Source organism: Mobula hypostoma, chromosome 6 (assembly GCF_963921235.1).
Source record: "Mobula hypostoma chromosome 6, sMobHyp1.1, whole genome shotgun sequence".
Taxonomy (NCBI): domain Eukaryota; kingdom Metazoa; phylum Chordata; class Chondrichthyes; order Myliobatiformes; family Myliobatidae; genus Mobula; species Mobula hypostoma.
The window spans coordinates 180,974,790-180,998,726 of record NC_086102.1 but is presented as its reverse complement, the minus strand read 5'-3'; the positions used below and the strand labels follow the sequence as shown (position 1 = coordinate 180,998,726).

Genomic DNA, 23,937 nt, shown 5'->3' with positions numbered 1-23,937 from the left:
ACTTGGCTGATCAGAGCAGTAACCAACCAAAGAAAGGAATTGATTGCAGTTTTTTAGCTACATCTTTGGATCAGCATCCTAGTGCACACTGTAACGGCAGCCCATGAACTGGCGTATTTCTTTTTTTTTTAATTTTATTTTTATTTGGATAAGGAGTTCACAATTATCATGTACTTTTTTCACACATGTAACCTTTTCCATTTTTTTATATGTATAAAACTACAATTATTTATACATTCTTAAGTACACATTGAGATGATATAAAAGCAAAATAAACATTTAAATAGATAATTATGTACTGTGGTAAATCTAACCTATTAGGCTAAGTAATGAAATTAGTTGTTAAGAAAAATGGTAATAATAGTTTCCATACAACCCTTCTGGACCATTTCCACTGGTCCAAAATGTTGCATACAAGCCTATATATCAACCATTGTAGGTGTTTATATCCCAATTTGTTCACGCTTGTTCCTGCCCGCAGACATAATTATCCAATCCCTATGTACTTATTTACTTAATTTTTTCATTTTTTTTTATCCCTTTCCGAAATCTTTCCCTTTACTTGTGTTAATTCTCTATTTTCCAAAAAAAAACAAACATTTAGACTAGGGGTGCTTACGTTAGCAATATTACTGTGTTGATGAGAAGAGCAATATAAATCATTAGGAGAGTCATCTAAAGTCTGCTCGCATTGGGGTTATATATTCAATCCATTTATTCCAGATTTGATAAAATGTTTCTTTTTGAGTTCTCAGGGAGTAGGTCAACTTTTCCATTTTAAATATTTCCAAGATAATTTCGTACCAATCTTCTAATGTAGGTGGTATTGGATTTAGCCATTTTCTAGTGATTGATTTCTTACTTGCTGCTAAGAGGGCCTGCAGCAACTTTATATCTTCCTTCTGTTCAAGGAACAATACATGCCCCAAATAGAGCGTCTCAAAGTTCAGAGGTATCTGGGACCTAAGTACCTTAACTAATGTTCTATGAATACCTTCCCAAAATAGACTTAATTTAGGGCAATCCCAGAAAATATGAAAATGATTTGCCTCCTTAGAGCCGCACCTTCTACGTCAACATTTTTGGTGTCTTCTCATTTCTGGCAAGGGCAGAACTTAATACCAATCCTACTTGCCCTAGAACAGGGATTCCCAACCTTTTTTTATGCCATGGATCCCAGATTGGGAAGCCCTCTCCTAAAAGGTAGTGGTGGCACTCCTTTCCCTGATTGTACTCCCACTGGGCTGTGCGGAAGGGATTTCCAGGAGTTACACCAGTGGTAATAGAAGGGCAGTGGTATATAATGTTGTTATAGCCGGACGTGGTAATGGGGATAAGCTCCCACTACCTATTAATGCTCCCCATGGAGTGTGCATTAAATAGCCTCTAACAATCGTGTGCAACTCCTGGCTTGCACGTGTGGCTTAGCTACTAACCCCAGTGGAACCATTTCTACTGACAGGAGAAGGGCGAAGGCAGGCTATTCATACCTTAAAACCACTCGCTTTGGACAGATGGGGTTCGTCAGCCACCAATGGCCATCTAGGAAAAGGAGAACTCTGATCTCAAACATCCGCTGCCTTGCAGCTATACCCACTCACAGGGAAGGCTTTGGGAGTTAACCGCGAGGAAAAATCCAGAGGTGGAGTCCCTAATGCATCCTACATTGAGTTCAATGCTGATTGGTAACTCCTGCAATGCTGCTGGTTCCAAACTGTATCGGTCTCTGGCGTTCCTTCAGGTTCATGAGATGTATGGAGAGGGAGGTGCTTGCTACATGGGTAACAGTTTGCTCTCCATATTGTACTGCCCTGGCTTTGTGTATCTAGACAACTGGGACACAACATCCAAGGTTGACCCTGATCAACAGAGGCCTCAGAAATCTAAAGATGGAGTGCTGCAGGAAAGGAATCTTTTAGTAGAGTTCCTACGCTGCCTTCGTTTCTTGCTGGTTTTGGTGTTGGAACTAATAGGTTTGGGAGCTGCTTTCGAAATAGCCTCAGTAATTGCAGTACGTTCATGCAGATGGCTTGCACTACAGCCACTGAGTGACAAGAATAGAGAGACAGAGTACTTAGGGTGGTGGATGAAATGCCAGTCACTGGGCTGCTTTGTTGTGAATGGTGTTGACCTTGAACAGTGGAGCTGCATTCATCCGGGCAGGCCAGCAGAGAACATTCCTCATGTCCTGATTCGTCCATCATAGATGGTGGAAGGGTTTCCTTTTATTGAAAGTCATTTCTGTCAATGAGATGTGGGTAAAAGCCAGAGGAAAATCTCCATTAGTTCCTAAGCAACACACGGAAAATGCTGGAGGAACTCAAGTCAGGCAGCATCCATGGAGATGAATAAACAGTCTATGTTTTGGGCTGAGACCCTTCTTCAGGACTGAGAAGGAAGGGGGAAGACACCAGAATGAAAAGGTGAGGGGAGGGGAAGGAGGAGAGGACCCAGGGGAGGTGATGGGCAGGTGAGAAGAGGTAAGAGGCCAGAGTGGGGAACAGAAGAAGAGGGGAGGGGGAGGGAATTGTTTTTAACCAGAGGAGAAAGCAATATTCATGCCATTAGGTTGGAGTCTACCCAGGCGGAATATGAATGTTGCAGCTGCACCGTGAGTGTGAATGAATTGTTTATTGTTAGGTCATTAGTCTGGTCTATAAATATAGGTTGTTTATTACACTTTATTCCATATTGTTACTGATTTACCTCGTCTACCTTACTGCACTGTGTAATGATCTGATCTGTACGAATGATGTCTAAGACAAGTTTTTCACTGTATCTCCGTACATGTGACGATAAACAAATTCAAGGTCAAGTTTACTGTCATCTGACTGAAAGTATATACAAACAAATGAAAAGTGTTCCTCCGGACCACGATGTCCCTCACAACATATATCACACACTGCACAAAAACCAAAATATTATTCAAAATGCATGTAGTAAACAGTATAGTAGATGGTAAACAGCTTGCTGCCTTAGTGATTGGAGCTCGGTTGTGGCAGGTTATTCATTAGTCTCACAGCCTGAGGGAAAAAGCTGTTATCCAGTCTGACAGTCCTAATCCTGATGCTCCTGTACCTCCTTCCTGCTAGTAGTGGTTCAGAGATTGTGGGATGGGTGGTAGGGATCCTCAACAAAGCTTCAGGCCTTTCACCTACAACTCTCCCAGTAAATGCCACAAATGGAGGGGAGGGAGACCCTGATGACCCTCTTGGTGGTTTTTAGCTGTCCTCTGCAGGGTCTTGCGGTCCAATGCTTTACTGCTTCCATACTACACAATGAAGCAGCAGACGGGACACTGCTGACGCTGCTCCTGTAGAAGGTTGTTAGGATGGGGGCACACCTCAGTCTTCTCGGAAAGTACAGATGCTCCGGTGCCTTTTTGACGAGTGAGAATGTGTCGTGGGCCCAGGTTAGATCATCCGTTACGTGCACACCAAGAAACTTTGTGCTCTTCATTCTCTCCACAGTAGAGTCATTGATGGGCAATGGAGAGTGTTTGACCTGTGCCACCTTAAATTATAGTCCTAGTCATACTTCATTGATCCCGGGGGAAATTGGTTTTTGTTACAGTTGCACCATAAATAATTAAATAGTAATAAAACCATAAATAGTAATATGTAAATTATGCCAGGAAATAAGTCTATGACCAGCCTATTGGCTCAGGGTGTCTGACCCTCCAAGGGAGGAGTTGTAAAGTTTGATGGCCACAGGCAGGAATGACTTCCTATGACGCTCTGTGCTGCATCTCAGAGGAATGAGTCTCCGGCTGAATGTACTCCTGTGCCCAACCAGTACATTATGTAGTGGATGGGAGACATTGTCCAAGATGGCATGCAACTTGGACAGCATCCTCTTTTCAGACACCACCATCAGAGAGTTCAGTTCCATCCCCACAACATCACTGGCCTTACGAATGAGTTTGTTGATTCTGTTGGTGTCTGCTACCCTCAGCCTGCTGCCCCAGCACACAACAGCAAACATGATCGCACTGGCCACCACAGGATATAGAACATCCTCAGCGTCGTCCGGCAGATGTTAAAGGACCTCAGTCTCCTCAGGAAATTGAGACTGCTCTGACCCTTCTTGTAGACAGCCTCAGTGTTCTTTGACCAGTCCAGTTTATTGTCAATTCGTATCCCCAGGTATTTGTAATCCTCCACCATGTCCACACTGACCCCCTGGATGGAAACAGGGGTCACCGGTGCCACAATGCACAATCATCTCTTTTGTCTTGTGCATGGTAAGACTCAGGTTGTTATTCTCACACCATTAGAGAAGCCCCTCTACCTCCTCTCTCTGTGCCGACTCATCGTTGTTCCTGATGAGGCCAACCACTGTTGTAACATCAGTGAACTTGATGACGCAGTTTGAGTTGGATCTCGCAGTGCAGTTGTGAATCAGCAATATGAACAGCCCTGGGGTGGACCAGTGCTCAGCGTGACCGAGCTGGAAATGTTGCTGCCAACTCAGACTTCTTCACCCCAGTCAGTCTAAGAGCTGGTTACAGAGGAAGGTGTGCCCAACGAAGGCAGTGTACCCGGTGTACTCTGAGGAATGATAGTGTTAAGCGCTGAGCTGAAATGGATGAACAACATCCTGGCGTTGAGGCATCTTTGTCTAGATGGGATAAAATGGGGTGGAGGGCCAAGGCTATGACGTTATCAGTAGACCGGTTTGTGTGGAAGATGAACGGGAAAGGGTCCAGTGTAACTGGAAGATGGGAAATAACGTGATCCATTCCCAACTTCAACTATCATGATTGTTGAAGTCATGCCACAGACAGTAATCATTTAGGCTATTGTTGCTCTCTTTGGCACTGGAATGATGGTGACTGCCTCGAAGCCTGCATAGACAGTAGGCTGTTTCAGTGAGATATTAAAAACATCTGTTAAGGTCTCTGTTAGTTGAGCTGCATGGTCCCTCAGCACCTGAGGGGTGTGTTGTCTGGCCCCACAGCTTTGTGTGGGTTTACCCTGACTAGCCCCCCCTTCACCTCAGCTGCAGCCAAACAAGGGTGCCTGTTCCTCAGGGGGAAATGAGGCTTTCCTTGATGTCACATCATTCAATTGGTCAAATTGTGCATATCCCCAGTATCATTTCTTAGTTGAATATGTGCAGTCTTCACTTCAGTATCTTTGCCGTGGAAACTCATTTTGTGAAATGACAAACAGCGGAGCCAGTGCCTAATTCCATTTTAATTAACTTGCTGTTCACTTCTGGTGTAAACCATATTGCTTGTCAATTGTTAATTTTCACACTGTAAATCTCAAGCCTAACCAGTCCTGTGTCACTCTCAGAGTTATCAGATTTTTTATCAACATCCTGCAGATTAGTGCTCTTTTTGAAACTGCAGCTTGACTTTTTATCTTTTTCTGTTCCTGTGCAGTCCATTTATTTTTATCTGCCTGATATGCTCTTTGTACAGTACTGTGCAAAAGTCTTGGATACATAGATATACTGCAGCTGGAGTGCATAAGACTTTTGCACGGTACTGTATTTGTCACCATGGAGTGGAGTGTGAGTTTGTAATATCTGGTGGGAGCAAAGGGTGTGGGAATAGCAAGGTTGGAGTGCCGTGGCAGGGGTGTGGGACAGGTGGCAGGAGGGCCAGAGCCAAGGGGTGGGGGTAGGGGTGTGCAGACACACCCAGCCTTGAGACACTAGACATGGTCATTTGATTCCAAATAATTGGTTTATTGATCATTACAGGATGCTCCTCTGGTACTTCCCACTCCCTCCCCTCTCCCTTTCCCATTCCCATCCATGATTGCCTTCTCCCTGCCCCCTTCCCGCTCTCAGTTCATAATAAAGACCCATATCAGAATCAGGTTTATCATTACTCACATATGTCATGAAATTTGTTTTTTATTTTTTGTGGTAGCAGTACACTGCAGTACTTAAAATTACAGTACTGTGCAGAAGTCTTTTTGAACAGTACTGTATGTGTCCTACTAAGTTGCATTTTCTGCAAGTTTTGCTTTTAAACCTGGATTGGACTGATGTACGTGAGCCCCTGCTGCAACAATAACACAATTTGTTTGGCCAGGCAGGTTTCTGTTTAGAAGTTGCAGTTTTGTTTACGCTCACTTCCTGACTGCAATGCATTTGTGTCTCTGGCTGCTGTTTCCATTGATACGGCGATTTCAACTGTTCTTTTAAATTTGAGTTGTGCTTCAGTTAGGAGTTGTTTTTGAATGCTTTCTTGTAAGATTCCACAAACTAAACAATCCCTCAGTTCATCATTAAGCCCATTACCGAACCGAACTGACAATGCTCAAACAATCTCTTCAATTCAGGCATGTATGCTGAAATGGACTCCTCTTCCTTTTGATTCCACTTATGAAACCTAAAACATTCTGCAATCAACAATCAGTTCTAAATGTTTACTGCATTACTCTCATGATATCAGAGAAGCTCATTTTGGCAGGATTGGTTGGAGCAGTTAAACTTCTGAGCAAACTTAATGCCTTTCCACCGAGCACACTCAGCAACATGAGCTCACTTTGCATTGGCTATTTCATTTGCTTCATAACTGCTCAATTCATTCAGTTATCTAGTTATCTCTCATGCAATTGAACACATCAATCTTTCTGATGTAGCCGTCTATTTCTGCATTTTTATTTATTATTATTATCACACGGTACTCGCTGTTCATGAGCCTGTAAATTTTGTTTGTTTTCTGCCTTTCTTTTAACTCAACTGTCTTTCTCCACATTCTGAACAAAAAAACCTGCTGCACTTTTTTTCCAGACTTGAGGGTTTTGCTATGCTATTTTTTTAAACTCAAACATTTCTTCTCATTTTCAAAGAAAAAAACATGCTGCATTTCAACAGCAAACACGAGGGAATCTGCAGATGCTGGAATTTCAAGTAACGCACACGAAAGTTGCCGGTGAACGCAGCAGGCCAGGCAGCATCTCCAGGAAGAGGTACAGTCCTGACGAAGGGTCTCAGCCCGAAACGTCAACTGTACCTCTTCCTAGAGATGCTGCCTGGCCTGCTGCATTCACCAACAACTTTTATGTGTGTTGCATTTCAACAGGTAAGTAGTCATCTCAGGTTCATTTTAAAACTTGCCTGTTGCCCCTGTTGTGCTTTGTAACTCCGAAACATAAAACTAATCGGAAGGAAAACAGAGCTGTCCATAACTGCACAGCACCTTCATTATTCCGCTCACTAGTCAGGTGGACCTGTAGATTTTAGTGTTCTTGAATGTTCAGCAGTGTTTTTCAGTCATAGAAAAGATGAACAAGACAAGAAGCTGCTGAGTCCCATGTGAGCCACCATCTTGTTACAAATAACCAGTTCCATTTCCAATAAAAAAAACTCTCTGCACAGAATATCACATGTAGACTTTGCTTGGAGACCAGTAACAAGTTAAAAGTATAATTTCTTGATGCACATTTTTCAGTCTCAGCAAAAACTATGCACCTTTTAGTAAATGAGAAGTATTGGGAAGATAGTTATCAAAGAGAGAGTGACTTACTTTTAGCAGCTCCCGCCCACCTTGCTTCCCAGATAATTACTTGTGAACCATATCATCAAATGTTCTACAGATGTAACCACAGGGTGAGGTCAGTGGTTTTGTATTTCTGGAGACCACACATTGTTACAACCAAGATATGAAATGTGCTTGTAATTAAACCTAATTTCCTATAGCTTTGAAAAGTATTGAGTGTATTTCCTGCTGTGGATTATTCCAAAAATGTCCTTGCTCCTGTCAAAAAACATGCCATGTTGATTCATAGACATTCCCAGCACTTTCTGGCTGTGAATAGTGTTCCCAGAACACAAGGGGTGCAGATTTCTAAGAATAACAATGATGCTAAAGATATATTTGTGTTACTCATGTTAATGTACATTTAACACCTGGTGACTGCAGTACACTGTCTTCAGGAGAAATCTTTATTTTGTTGTTTAGCAATCTGTGCAGAGTAGACCCTTCCGGCCCTTCAAGTCATGACATCAGCAACCCCGCAATCCCAATTAACCCCAACCTAATCACAGGACAATTTGCAAAGCTACCTGGTAAGTGTTTGAACTGTGGGAAGAAACTGGAGGATGTGGAGAAAACCCACACGTTCCACAGTGAGGGCAGACAGAAACTCTTTACAGAACAGCGCTGGAGTTGCTGTAAGAACACTGCGCTAACCGCTATGCTGCCATGGCACCTAATATTTGCCAAATCACTTATTGATTACTTCAGAAAGATGTACTTCAGTAAGAAGAATTGTTAAATAACAAGCTATCACATAAAGGAAACTCGTGTTACATCACAAACAGGCCATTCAGCCTAAATATAGAAAGAAATAGTCCATGGAAGTAATTCTGAAGATATGTCGCTTGGGTGGTTGATGGTTCTCCAATTTTGGCAATTTATGTACAAACATTTCGTCACCGTATGAGGAGATTTTGTCAGTGCACTGTTGATTGTGGTATGTCTGTCTGTCTGTATCTTGTTTTACGGCGGTTGGCATCCAGCTTAATGGTGCATTACCACCACCCTCTGCTCCAGAATGTGCACTAGACATACATTCTAAATCCCTTCACCCAATCGTGCGCGCGCGCGCACACACACACACACACACACACACACACACACCCCTACACTTTACCCTCCCATCTTTGACCATCCTAGTACCCTATTCCTGTTTATCCGTCATATCCTATAAAAAACACTTGTACCCCTTAAAAACGCTAAAAATACTCGGACTTGTGCTCTCTCGCTCATGCCCAGCAACCCTTTTAATGTGAAATCCTGCATCCCCAACTCCCTTAATTTAATTCTCATCATCTCTCTCTGTATCCCATACTTCCTGCAACACAAAACTACATGTTCTACTGACTCCTCTTCCTGACATTCCTCACACAATCCTGTCTGGTGTTTCCCTATCATTTTCAATGTTTTGTTTAATGCACAGTGCCCCAGCCTTAACCTGGTCCACACAGTTTCCTCTCTTCTGTTTCCATTACCTACCCTAGTACCTGCAACACTCTTTTGTATTTGATATAAATGCCTCCCTTTCCCATCTTTCTTGCCACATTCGGTTGACTTCTTCCCCAGATTACACACTTAACCTCTGCTTTACTGATACTAATGTGCATTTCCACATTTTCTTTCTTTAACGCCCTCTTTGCCAACTCATCCACCCTCTCATTCCCCTTCACCCCTACATGTGCTGGAACCCATAGAAATTTTACCTGACCTCCCTGATTTGCAATTCTTCTAACTAACTGAAGGACTTCATAAAGTACATCTTGCCGACTGTTTGCGTGAAAAGACCTTAAACTCGCTAGAACTGAGGATGAATCTGAACATATCAATGCTTTGACTTGTCTGGCTTTCTGCACCCATTGCAACGCAACCAACACCGCCAGCATCTCCACTGTAAACATGCCTAACTTATTAGTTGTTCTTCTGCTGATTTGAATTTCTTTTGCTGGTATTACCACCCCAAACCCTGTCACTCCTGTTTCAGGTTCCTTCGCACCATCCGTATAAATGTGAGTATAATCACTATACTTTTCCATCACATGACAGTTAAATGCATTTACCAAATCTGTTTTATATCTTTCTTTCCTTTTTACCTCTAACTAATGCCAGTCTATGTCAGGCCATACAAGCTTCCATGGAGCTACAACCGGATAAACTACTGAAGGACTTACCCTCAGATCAAATACTCCACATTCTTTCGCGATATCATTCCCTACCCAACTAAAGGTATCCCTCTGAACCTCCCATTTTTCCAGCACTCCTGCAACACTCCTTTAGCAGGGTGAGAATCATTGTGCCCCTGCAAGTTAGCCCAGTAGTTTGCCATCAGTTGCATCCTTCTTAGTTCCAAAGGCATTATTCCCATTTCTACCTGTAGGGCTGACACTGGTGACGTTTTAAAAGCCCCACTGCACACTCTCAAGGCCTGAGCCTGAATCACATCCAGTTTCCTTAGAAGAGACCTAGCTGCTGATCCATATGCTACATTTCCATAGTCCAACACAGATCTCACTAAAGCCACATACATTCTCTTCAAAGCTGAACAACTTGCTCCCCATTCCCTACCAGTCAAACATCTCATCACATTTATTACTTTTTTACATTTCTCCTCAACTTTCCTGATATGGTCTTTGTGGTATTTCCTCTGAATGCTTGGCCTTTAAACACTTTTCAGTCAGTTGATTGGACGTGATTTCGGAAACCCATTTGTGATGTAGGGGTGGAAATCTCTTCGCTGATTGGCTGTGTGGTGAACTTTGTGCATTGTGGTATGGAATTTAGCCTGTGTCATCTCATAAATAGGATCGGGGTCTACGTGTTTGTTTACAGAACAACGAGATCTCCTCTCCAAGTCCTGTTATTTCTTAAGATCACCTAATAGTCCTTGAGTATAGAGGAAATCTGCACTCAGAGGTCTAGCCACTTCAGTCAGGACGAAATCCCATGTGCAACATGGCTCACTGAAGCAGAGCATCACCTGACGTGTCCCGTAGGTCTGGATCCTGCTGCCATTGGCAGCCTCCAATGAGGCTTTGTCGCTCTTTGCCTTCTCATCAATAGGCGATGCTGGCAGCACACTCACTTGAGCTCCTGCGTCACCCTGGAAGGGTGTTCATAATGAACGATAAACAATTGTGGCTGCGGGAACCCACCGAGTTCACAGAAGAAAGAAAAGGCGGGGGGGGGGAGCACCAGAGGGAGGTGATGGGCAGGTAAGGAGATAGGTGAGAGAGGGGAATGGTGAAGTGGGGGGTGTTGGGGCATTAGTGGAAGTTCAATAAATTGATGTTCATGCCATCAGGTTGGAGGCGACCCAGATGGAGGTTAAAGTATTTCTTCTCCAACCTAAGTGTGTCCTCATCACGACAGTAGAGGAGGCCATGGACTGGCATGTCAGAATGGAAATGGGAAGTGGAATTAAGATGGGTGGTCGCTAGGCGATCCTGCTTTTTCTGGTGGACGGAGCATAGTTGCTTGGCGAAGCAGTCTCCCAATCTATGTTGGGTCTCATCAGTATGTAGGAGGCCACACTGGGAGCACCAAATACAGTAAATGACCCCAACAGACTCACAGGTGAAGTTTCACCGCCTGGAAGGACTTTTTGGGGCCCTGAGTGGTAGTGAGGGAGGAGGTGTAGGGGCAGGTGCAGATCAGTGGGGAGGGATGAGTGGACAAGGGAGTCACATAGGGAGCGATCCATGCAGAAAGCAGAAAGTGGGGGGTTGGGGTGGGAAAGATGTGGGATCCTGTTGGAGATGGCAGAAGTTGAGGAAAATTATGTGCTTGAAGCGAAGGCTGGTGGGGTGGTAGGTGAGGACGAGATTAACCCTATCCCAGATGGGGTGGTGGGAAGATGGGGTGACGTGCAAAATGGAAGAGATGCAGTTGAAAGCAGCGTTGATGGTAGAGGAAAGAAAGCCGCTTTCTTTGTAGCAAAACATCTCGTTTGTTCTGGAATGAAAAGCCTTATCCTGAGAGTAGATGCAGCGGAGACGGAGGAGTCAAGAGAAGGGGATGGCGTTTTTACAAGTAACAGGGTGGGAAGAGGTACAGTCCAGGTAGCTGTGCAAGTCAGTGGGTTTATAGTAGACATCAGTAGGTAAGCTATCTCCAGAGATAGAGACAGAGAGATCAAGAAAGGGAAGAGAGATGTTGGAAATGGACCAGGTAAATTTGAGGGTTGGAGGCGAAGTTGATGAAGTCGAAGAGTGCCCATGGCTACAACTTTTGCTTGAAGGAATTGGGAGGATGTCCAATCCCTATACACTTCCAACCCCACCTGGAAGGCCTCAAAGCTATAGTTTCGTCTTTGGTTCCTCCATGGGCACTCACAGGGGTTCTCGCTATTCCTGCCTTTTCATCGGCTACATGGAACAGTCTCTGTTCCAAGCCGAAACTGGTGTCACTCCCCAACTTTTCCTATGCTACATCGACAGCTGCATTGGTGCTGCTTCCTGCACCCATTTCAAACTCGTTGACTTCATCAACTTTGCCTCCAACGTCCACCCTGCCTTCAAATTTACCTGGTCCATTTCCGACACCTCAATTTCTCAAACTTCCAGTAACGCCCCTCCCCCTCTCAGCATTCCCCTTTCCAATTTCCCTCTCTTACCTTATCTGCCCATCACTCCACCCTTCCTTCCTTCCATGGCCTTCTGCCAGCCCCCCCCCCTTCTACAGCATGTATCTCTTTCACTAGTCAACTTCCCAGTTCTTTACTTCACCACCCCCACCCGGTTTCATCTAGTCCCTTGTGTTTCTTCCTCCCTTTCCCCCTTCTTACTCTGACTCCTCATCTTTTCTTCTCCAGTCCTGATGAAGGGCCTTGGCTCAAAACATCGACTGTACTCTTTTCCATATTTGCTGCCTGGCCTGCTGAGTTCCTCCAGCATTTTGTGTGTGTGTTGCTTGGATTTCCAGCATCTGCAGATTTTCTCCCGTTTGCGATTGGCCCAAAACATTCATTTGGTTTCCCTTTCCAGAGATGCTGGCTAGCCTTTTGGGTATTTCCACAATTTTCAGCTTTTATTTAAAACCTTTCCAGCGTCCCCACTGTTTTGCCTTGATTTCCACGATGGTAGTTGTCATTTTACCATTTCTGCTGATAGCCTTTACACCAGGGGTTCCCACCCTTTTTTATGCCATAGGCAAATACCATTAAACAAGGGGTCAGTGGACCCCAAGCTGGGAAGCCCTGCTTTACACCCTTAGGATAATGACCCATAAAATATACAACTTTAGAAATTCTATACATTGAATAGACATTGCTTAAGTTTTGTTTAAAAATATTTTAAAATCTAAATTTAAATACAAAATCTAAGCCCAGGTGAAGTTTTATCGAACAAGGATGTCATTAAAACACACATTAAAAAATGCAGCATCTATAGGAAGAGGTACAGTCGATGTTTCGGGCCGAGACCCTTCGAAAGCCTGAAACATCGACTGTACCTCTTCCTATAGATGCTGCCTGGCCTGCTGCGTTCACCAGCATTTTTTATGTGTTGCTTGAATTATCAGCATCTGCAGATTTCCTCATGTTTGTGTCATTAAAACACTTTTTTCCTGTACACCTTTTAAGATCATCAACATCCCCATCATCACATGCCATGTCATATGATGTGGACAATCATGGTTTATCCACCCCTTAATCTGTCTACCAAGCGAGGAATCGTTGCCTGTGGGGAAGACCGCCTTCATGCTGTTGCTCGATTGGCAAATTGATTTCTCTTGACAAATGTTTCTACAGAAGTAGTTTGCCATTGCCGCCTTCTGGCCAGTGTCTTTACAAGATGGGTGACCCCAGTCATTATCAGTACTCTTTAGAGATTGCCTGGCGTCAGTGGTCACGTAACCAGGATTTGTGATCTGCACCAGCTACTCATATGACCATCTACCTCCTGCTGCCATGGCCTCACGTGACCCTGATGGGGGGGCTAAGCAGGTGCTTCACCTTGTCCAAGGGTGACCTGCAGGCCAGCGGAGGGAAGGAGCACCTTACACCTCCTTTGGTAGAGACCTATCTCCCATCTGCCAACCAACCCTTAAGATAATGATGCATGAAAATTTACTACTTTAGAAATGTTATGAATTGAATAGGTGTTGCTTGAGTTTTGTTTAAAAATATTTTTAAAACCTAAATTTAACAATGCAAACTAAACCAGGTAAAGTTTTATTGAATAAGGATGTCATTAAGTCACTTTTTTTCATTGCAGCTCACGAAAAATGGAACGGTGGAATCTGAAGAGGCCAATACACTCACGTTAGATGATATTTCTGATGATGACATTGATCTGGATAACACGGAGGTAGATGACTATTTCTTCCTACAGCCATTGCCAACCAAAAAGAGAAGGGCGTTGTTACGAGCTTCAGGTGTTAAAAAGATTGACGGAGAAGAAAAACATGAGCTGCGTGCAATTCGAGTGTCCAGGGAAGATTGTGGCTGTGACTGTCGAATTTATTGTGATCCTGAACTTTGTGCTTGTAGTCAAGCAGGGATTAAGTGCCAGGTAAGCAGTAACTTGTTATGTAGAAAAATCAACAGATTTAAGATAGCTGCAAATATATTTTTTATTATTTCCTGTCTCGGTTCATGATACAAATACTTTTATTATGTGATGCAAATCAAATGAGCATTTGTTTCCTTGTCCCAGTCTGGTTCAGAGTATTTCTTATGGAGCCATAAAAAAGTACAGCACAGAAACAGGCCCTTTGGCCCATCTTGTTCATGCCAAACCGTTTAAACTGCTTCAACCTGCACCAGGGCCCTAGGTCTCCATACCCTTATCACCCTTCTCTTAAACATCGAAATTGAGTTCACATGCACAACTTGCGCTGTTTTCTCTTGGGCTTTTGCTCCCAACATTATTTCATTTTATGAACTATATGTGGAGCAGAATGCCCACTTAGAGAGCTGTTGCCCTCACAGATCCAGCAGTCCGGGTTCGCTCTTGACCTCTGGTGCTGTCTGTGTGGAATTTACATGCTCTCCCTGTGACTATGAAATTTCCCTCCAAGTGTTTTAGTTTCTTCGGAGTGTTCTGGTACCCTTGAACATCCCCAAGACAGGTAGGTTCATCAGTTACTGTAAACTCACCCCGAACCTGAAAAGATTGGAAAAGATTTGTGGAAATAAAATAGGATTAGTATTCTTTGATGCTCGCAGTTCTTAGCTCATTTTTCTTTTGAATGACTAGAATATAAAAGCAAGGATGTAACGCTGAGGACTTATAAAGCACTACTGGAGCCTCACATGGAGTATTTTGAGCAGTTTAGGGCCCCTTATCTAAGAAGGGATGTGCTGACGTTGGAGAGGGTTCAGGGGAGGTTCACAAGGATGATTCCAGAAATGAAAGGCATCTGTACTCGCTGGAATGTAGAAGAATCATTGAAGTCTAACAAATGTTGAAAGGCCTAGATGGAGTGGATTGAAGAGGATATTTCCTTTGGTGGGGAGTGTAGGACCAGCTAGAACAACCTCAAATATAGAGGGATATCCATTTAGAACAGAGATGAGGAGGAATTTCTTTAGCCAGAGGGTAGTGAATCACTGGAATTCATTGCTATAGGTGGCTGTCGAGACCAGGCCATGGGGTGCATTTAAAGCAGAGGTTGATAAATTCTTGATTGGTCGGGGTGTGAAAGGTTACAGGGAGAAGGCAGGAGATTGGGGTTGAGAGAGAAATGGATCTGCCATGATGAAATGGCGGAGCAGACTCCATGGGCCAAATGGCCTAATTCTGTTCCCATATCTTATGGAGTGGAATGACTGACAGGCCTAGATTTTGGTAAACATAGTATTTTATAAAAAGTGGCCCCTGCAATACTCTGCAGTTTGTGTGTGTTTTTAATTGAGTCATACTTTATAACTGATGAAAAATCCACCAGCTTTTTCTATCATTAGAATTTAAAACTAACTTGAAATTCAAGAAAAATGAATTAATACACAGAAGTCCTAAACACACTTCCGATAATCTCCTGTTCTTTCACAAACATTCTGCCACTGTAGAATCATGCAGGCTCAAAGGGCCGAATGGCCTACTCCTGCACCTATTTTCTATGTTTCTATACCTAAGAAACAATGAAAATACTGAGTTGACCTCATTGTAAAATGCTCCAAAAGTGTTAAACTCACACTGTGGGGTGTGAGTTTTTTAAATTATGCATAAAATCATTACTTAGACAATCAGCAATTTTAAAAAGTAATTTTATATTTGTGTATTTCAAATGTTATAGAATATAGTGAACTATTTTAAAGATATTTTTGTCAGAGCTCAGTTCCTACATTTATTCCAAATGTTCCAAAGGTTATTAAAATTCTGTAAAATGTTTAAAATGTTAGCTAAACATCTTGCTTTTCACAACATTTGCTGCTTGTGAAATTTCCCAGTTGTATTTGGCTCTTCATCCTCACTGATGTTAAATGCCAACGCTGTATGTGAATTGAAGGCAGACATTAGTGCAAAGAAATTCCACGTCATGGAGATAGTTACAGTAGGTAAGGGTCCTCTCTGTGGTCATTGGTGAATGCAGTTGCTTAGCTTCTCCCTGTCGAGTTCAAGTTATTGTCATTACTTAAGATCATAAGATATAGGAACAGAATTAAGCCATTTGGCCCATCGAGTCTGCTCAGCCATTTCATCTTGGCTGAACCATTTTGCCTCTCATGCCTTCTCCCCGTATCCCTTCGTGCCCTGACTGATCAAGAATCTTTCAACTTGTGCTTTAAGTATGCATAAACAATTGGTCTCTGGATGTCACCCGTGGCAATGAATTCCACAGATTTACCACTCTTCCGGCTAAAGAAATTCCTCCTCATCTCCATTCTAAAAGGATGCCCCTCTATTTTGAGACTGTTTCCTCTGGTCTTAGACTCTCCCACGACAGGAAACATCCTCTCCAGATCCTAAGGAGAAAAAATCAACTTTTTATTTAGTTAGTTAGCAATACAGCGCGGAGAAGGGCCTTTGAGCAACCCCTGCCAAACCTGAAACCCTAACCTAATCACAGGACAATTTACAATGACTGATTAACCTACCTGGGACATCTTTGGACTGTGGGAGGAGATCGGAGCAACCGGAGAAATCCCACACATTCCACGGGGAGGCTGTGCGTGTCACTGACCTGTTTTTTTTTCGTTAAAAACAGATGAGAAGTAGGATTTGAGAGTGGGGCTGCAGAACATACTGCACTAAGAAATGAAACCAGGAAAGCACATAGCATTAACTGCTACAGAGTGCAGTATATTAGATATTAACGTGGTTTTTTGGGGCCCCTGGGATGGAACCTATAGCCATGCATAATAATTGATATGTACCATTTTCCCTAGGTGGACCGTATGTCTTTTCCATGTGGATGCACAAAACAAGGGTGCAGCAATTCAGCAGGCAGGATTGAGTTCAACCCTATCAGGGTACGGACACACTTTTTGCACACAATAATGAAGCTGGAACTGGAAAAAAATCAGCAGCAGCTTGGAATGGAGAACGGTTTCTCGGGAGATGTGAACGCCCACACTGGCCACTTGGTGCCGAGCCAGCAGCCCCATGACTACCCTGTCGCAGAAAGCTTGGACATTGAGAATGAACCAGAAACGGCGGTGATGCACCTGCAGTCAGCCGAGGATCTGGATTGGCAAGCGGATGATGACGAGGAAGAGGAGGAGGAGGAGGAGGAGGAAGAGGAGGAAGACGATGGGAGTAGTCTGTGCAGTGTCATCACGGACTCCAGCATTCAGAGCTTGGCAGCCAGCGAGTCAGACGAAGAGGCAGACAGCAAAGTTGGGGCACAGCCTGAGGCTGTTTCCCTTCCATCTGTGTTATGTTATGCTGATGGCACTTCTGTGCATGACGGCACACCACTAGAGGCTGTCCCTTATTATACTAATTCGTCAACACTGTACTATCAGATAGAGTGTAATGCCACGGCTACCACCACTGCCGTTACCACCAGCACCACAACTGCTGCCACGGACCGTGGCAACGAGCCTTTCTGCGTAGAAGCCACCTTAACCTCAAACTATACCGAGAGGAGTCAGGAGACTGGAGCACTTTCTTTGGTGCCTTACGGTTCAGCTACAGATCAGTACATTGAATACACGCAACAGCAGCCAGAGGGAAGCTTTACCAGTGCTCACTACCCCATTACAACACCCTCGGTGATCGTGTGTTGTCCCTCAGCACACGAAAACAATGCACAGTGTAACGGTTTATACTCTGAGCAGCAGCCCAGCCACTCTCGAGCAGAGCTACAGAGCTATTTAAATAACCACATGCAAGACGATTATGTTGCAGCTTCAAACGGGGATGTTTATGCACCCAAGCAGGTACTGGAAAATGCCATCATCCTCCCAGAGGGTAGTGCATTGTTAGAAGAGACAATCAAAAACATCAGTAGTGGAAGCTCTGTCTGTTTAGTTTGATCAGTTGCTGTCACAATGGGGAAAAAACTATTTAATAGTTTACAGTTTTTAAACAGTCATCACCTTTAGTTCAACTGATCAGTAGTGGTGATTAATACCACTTAATTTCTGTGGTTTAAAGACGGCAAAAATGTAATTGGAAATGAGTTTCATGCACAGCTGTGAAACACTGCATTAAACATTGTGATTTAATGTAAGCCATTCAAGTCACTAATAATTTATTTGACTTACTAATGCATTTTAACTGTTAAATAAGCATCACTGATAATGGACACCAAGTCAGCCAGGTTGCATCTTCCTTCTTGGCTTTTACTCAATGTGACAATCTCAAAAAAAAAATTTAAATAAGGTCCCTGTTTTCATCAGAAACGTGGAAAGATTATTTATGTACTGTACATGTGAAAATCGTGAAAATAATTTGTGAATTTATTTATGCCAGTCAGTGTACAATTACGTGAAGTATATGTTAAATATTTCTTTGATTAATGGCAAGGGAAACTGATAATCCAATTTGTGATAACAGCAAAGATTGTTTGAAATGATCAAGACGTCATTTTCACTTAAGGAGTTATTTTGAACTGATTACGTAGACAGCTCTTTCTTTGCTGTGTTTTCATTTAGAACTCAATGGAATTGTAAAGGCAGAACAGCTGGCAGACAAGCTAAACTCTATAAAGTGTCTCTTACGTGTGGGGAAACAATCCCAAAACAGAATCTTCTATTTCAGCTTATAGCATGTGCAATGCTGAACGAGAAATCCTGTATTGCCCCACATTGTGCAGATAACACATTAATACTTCTGTGGGAAACACAGAGAAGTGGTAGTGAGGAGAAATCTATTCCTGTTATCACCAATCACTAAAAGAGTATATCACTTCTGTTAAGCAAACTTGAGTGAAATCATTACTACAGAAGAAAGATTCTGCTCTTTATAGTTATTGTAACATTTTTCAAGTTAAGATTGAATTTTTTAAAGAAAGGGAGTCGAGGTTTTATCTGGCAATGTATTTCTATTTTGTGTCACTCCTCTGTGATTTATAATTTATTAACAGTGTAAATAGTACTGCCAATGTCTAACTGCATGAAACAGGTCACAAAATGGAATAGTGCAGACATTCAGATGTAGCGAGATGACAAATTTTCAAGAAGCAATTCGTGCAATGTTTGATCAAGTCGTGGCTTTTCAAAAGGCATTCCAGGAAAACACTGCATCACAAATTCCCTGTAGGGAGTAATAATGCTTATGGAGTGGGAAGAAAATATACAGGCAACCCTGGTGAAGGTCATTTGTTCTGAGAGCCTCATTTTAACACTTCATTATATGGTTCCTGATATCTTTTGACAGCAATCAGAGGGGTGTGAAGTTATGCCTGAGGTGATGGAAGTACATCCTTTCTTGGTGACAAGTTCATTTGACACAATACATCTTACTTTAAACACTACTCCTGCTCAGTGTGTTGCATTGGTGTATAAAAGCTTGAATTTTAGGTGGCGATTTAACAAAAAAAATTGAAAGGTTCAAAAAGTCAAAGTATGATTTTATTTTTTAAAATAGTCATGCACTTTAAATTCTGTCCAGTTATCAAACATATCTTAGAGAAATTATCTAGATCGCTTTAAAAGCTAAATTGGAGCTTTGTCATTAATACTGAAATTTATTTCAGATTTGACATGTAAACAGAATACAATCATAACTGTTCATTACTTGTATACATTGTGCTTGTATCAGAAGGAAACAAGTTGCTATCTCCAATCAGCTGGAACAAGTGTTCAGATTTCCAAATTGGCATTTTTTTAACATTTCAAACCCAAACTCAACTAAAACTTATTAGTTGTAAATTCTGAATCTGATATCAATTATTGGATTAACTTGTATTTTTTTTAAAAAGGGCCAAAATTAATTTAACAATGAATAGTTTTTGTTTAAAATACAGCTTTTAAGAGGCAGACAAGCTTTAATTTTCAGTATTCTTTATAAAGTGACTTAAAAAAAACAGAAGTAGATTACTGCTTAAAGTAGTCAAGTCTTCGAATCACATTTTGAAACATGGAGGTTAACCTGTTCTATAATTTTGCTAGATTAATTTATTTGCAAACAAATGCAATCATCTCTGACATGGTTAATTGCCCTGATGGTGGGAGGTAAGTGCCTGATCCAGGTCTTGCTGTTGGTCTGTTTTCTTCTGGCAGGTCAGCTCCCAGAACTTCAGCCTAACCCAAAGGCTGTCTCAGCACAGACGTCTAACTACACTTCTGAAGCAGCTTTGATGGGGGCTACACCTCCACCAGTTACCTGCCTGAGCTAAATGACGGTCCATGCTACAGGTTTTGGATAACTTTGCATTAACAGTCAGTAAAAGATAATTTCATGTTAGCATTTAACATTTCAAACTATCCATTTCCTGCCACTTGTTACCTCCCGTTCATCTGAATGGAAACTACTGTCTATGTGCAGGCATAAATCTGACAGTGGATTCATAGCACAGTGACAGCTGCAACAGAGTGGAAAATACTACCATAAACTTGTATTAGTGCTGCAAACTCAGAAATCCAGAGGGAAACTTCAGTAGGGATGAGAAAATCTACTCTCCTTTAACATATTTCAGAGAATTATAGTTAAAATTGTCATGTATAATATTCCATTGGCTGAACCTCCAACATATGCAACTAATATTTAGATATTTTACAACTCAAGGTTACAAACATTCTTTACCTTTCAAGTTATTTGTGATTTACTTGTACTACTTCAGACAACATCAAGATTGCAGCATTTTTTAAAAACAACTTACAATATACTTTGCACAAGCATCTATCTATGAACTGCAGTATTTACAAACATCATCCTTGGCTCAATAACCTTTGAGACATTCAAAATAAAACTAGCAAAAACTACCAGACTGAATGATTGATTTAGTACCTGCGAAGCTCAAGGGTTCACAACCTGGGGTCGGTATTGTTCCGTGGCATAAAAAAGGTTGGAAACCCCTGTGTTAGATCATGTTGCCCTACCTAAATAGAGCTTATCCTTTTAAGTTTATAGTGGACCATAGGAGCACGATATGTATACAAGAGATATGAATGAATAATTTGGTTGGTCAGTAGTTCAAGGGACAATTTCAGATATGATTACTACAACTAGATTTTCTTTCTCAATGCTTTGGTAACAGAAATCACTTCAAGCACTGGGTCTTGAACAGTACTTTGTCTAGTGCACTGAGGCCATTAAGGGAAAGGAAAGGTGTGTTAAAGAAAAAGCTGTTGTTCCAGTTGTTGATGACAAGTGTTAATCATATATAAATCACAAATTGTTCATTCCTTTATCGTTAATTGTACAATAATTCATCCTGGAAGAAAACTGCAGAAAGATAGTTTTCCATATGCTCATAGAAGAAATTTTTTTTTTTAAGATCAAAATGGACCTAAGTTTATATGACAGCTAATACGTTTCAAACAGACTGCTGTTCCAAAGGACAATTTTTGGACACTACTTTATATTTTGCATAAGTATGAGAGGAATTAAAATATCGCATTAAATTTTACAACTCAAATTTGACAAGCAGTTTAGTTGTCTCATGCAGGATCCTACCATACAGGCAATACTTTGCATTGCTGTTTTAAAAAAAAATTCTGGAAATTGCATTTTATACAGTCTACCTGTGATCCCAGTTTTGCCAAAAGAGAAGGTAGGCTACACTACTACACAATTCCAAGAACTGAAATCAAGCTGGGTCTTATATATTGTAATAAAATTTTTCCCAATAGCTGTATACTTGGTAGTATTTATCTGTTCAGTATTTATTATGAATGAATAATGCAGACATTCGATGTATTTATTGTGGTTTGTTGCAACAGTATATTGCAAATTCATATCTGTAACCTTTTTTGTTGCTAGTACATTAGTGCTAATTGTTATGGCTGTATGTATTATATGAGCTTTAGTTTTCCAATGTCTACTTGTTTGTATTCCAGCTATTGCAAGGTGCAGACTTGATATTTGTACAATTAACTTGCATCTTTGGGACCTGTAAAAATTAGACAATGTATTGTTTCAGAAGTTCGTTGTCTTCTTTGCACATACAGCTGTTGCTTATAGATGGTCAGACTGTGAAAATTCTATGTCTTAATTATTCTACGTTGCTGTAGGAAATGAGGCCAAAATACAGAACTGAATGAATTTCCATCACTCCCATCTGGTACTTTCTTTTATACACTTTTTCAGCAATAATTATTCACTGGCAAACATAGTCGAGTTGGTAATGAACACCTTACAATTTATAAATTGGTGGTAATTGTTGTAACATGCACGAAGTCATGAAGAGATGCAGCTGATATAAAAGTAGTCTTTAATTCAACAAATGACATGCTCTGGAGGAAAAGGCCTGTGCAACACGATATTACATGACATTTTATATGCTAAAGATCAAAGGACAATTCTATAGTTACAATCCATCTACAATGCTTCCTTTGAATTGCATATAATCCTCACATCTCCTTTGCACGCGTGCCCCAGCCACCCAAAATCAATGTTAATTGAGCTTGTCCTGTTTTCAATTAACTGCTGTCCACAGCTCTAGGGAACTATTCTCCAGCAATGTATTTTAAATTTAGTCTACAATCCAGATTTGGGTCTAAAGATTGGTTGCTGAAATTAATATTTGCTACATACCCTAATTCCAGAATATGCCCTAACAGTAATCATAAGTGCAGCTGACTCTCTCCTCTTTCTATTTCCTCCCACAAATTCTGAAAGTTACATGATGGAGAGATAATGGACAGGTAATCAAAAGTTCAGTCAAATAGGTAGATTTTAACACAAGAACAGGAGGAAGTCTCTGACCCTTCAATTGCCTTCCACAACTTAATGAGATTATGACTGATCTAATTTTCTGTCTTATCCCTGACTATGTTTTCATTATCAAAAATGTGTCAGTAGTAGCATGAAAGTTCAAAGTTTATTTATTATCAAAATATGTACAGATATATATTATACAACCTTGAGATTTGCCTCCTTATAGACAGCCACAGAACAAAGGAACTCAAAAGAACCAATTTTTAAAAAGTCCATCAAACACCCAATGTGCAGAAGAAAAAAAACAAAACATGCAAACAATAAAAGCAAGCTGAACTGGCCTGTCCTTTGTCTCCAGCCCCGACACCCTGACCTACTGGACCCAAAGCGAAGAGTGGAACTCATAGGCAAATGGCATTAACTGCCTCGAGTTCCAAACACAATGTATCATTTTTTTCCCCTCAACTTACCCCTTGAAGGCCTGACTCTACTTTTTAGACTAGGTGATCTAATCACTAACATGTTTTCTCTCTACCTTACCAGTTCTCTTTCAGGTAAAATAGAAAACCTACAGCACAATACAGGCCCTTCGGCACACAAAGCTGTGCTGAACATGTCCCTACCTCAGAACTAACTAGATTTTACCCATAGCCCTCTATTTTTCTGAGCTCTATGTACCCATCCAGGAGTCTCTTAAAAGACCATATCGTATCTGCCTCCACCACCGCCACTGGCAGCACATTCCACGCACCCACCATTCTCTGCATAAAAAAAACTTACCTCTGACATCTCTTCTGTACCTACTTCCAAGCACCTTAAAACTATGCCCTCTCGTACTAGCCATTTCAGCCCTGGGGAAAAGACTCTTACTATGCACACGATCAATGCCTCATCCTCCGTCGCTCCAAGGAGAAAAGGCCGAGTTCAGTCAACCTATTCTCAAAAGGCATGCTCTCCAATCCAGGCAACATCCTCTCGGCTCTTAAACTCAATCCCTTGATTGATGAAGGCAAATGCACTGTATGCTGCCTTAACCACAGAATCAACCTGCGTAGGAGCTTTTAGTGTCCTATGGACTCGGACCCCAAGATCCCTCTGATCCTCCACACTTCCAAGAGTCTTACCCTCAATGCTATATTCTACCAAAATGAACCACCTCACACAGCGTCCGGTGCTCCCGATGTGGCCTTTTATATATTGGCGAGACCCGACGCAGACTGGGAGACCGCT

General features: G+C 41.8%; 1 protein-coding gene across 3 annotated transcripts in view; it reads left to right on the top strand.

Annotated features, from left to right (window-relative positions):
* csrnp3 (cysteine-serine-rich nuclear protein 3) overlaps positions 1–22,088 on the top strand; it is a 231,627-nt gene extending 209,539 nt beyond the window's left edge. For all 3 annotated transcript variants that reach the window (XM_063052352.1, XM_063052353.1, XM_063052354.1), the window contains 2 exons: positions 13,711–14,007; positions 16,827–22,088. In XM_063052352.1, the coding sequence (XP_062908422.1) occupies positions 13,711–14,007; positions 16,827–17,918 (1,389 nt within the window). In that variant the 3' untranslated portion in view covers positions 17,919–22,088. The remainder of the gene's footprint in view (positions 1–13,710; positions 14,008–16,826) is intronic.
* The last annotated feature ends 1,849 nt before the right edge of the window (positions 22,089–23,937 follow it).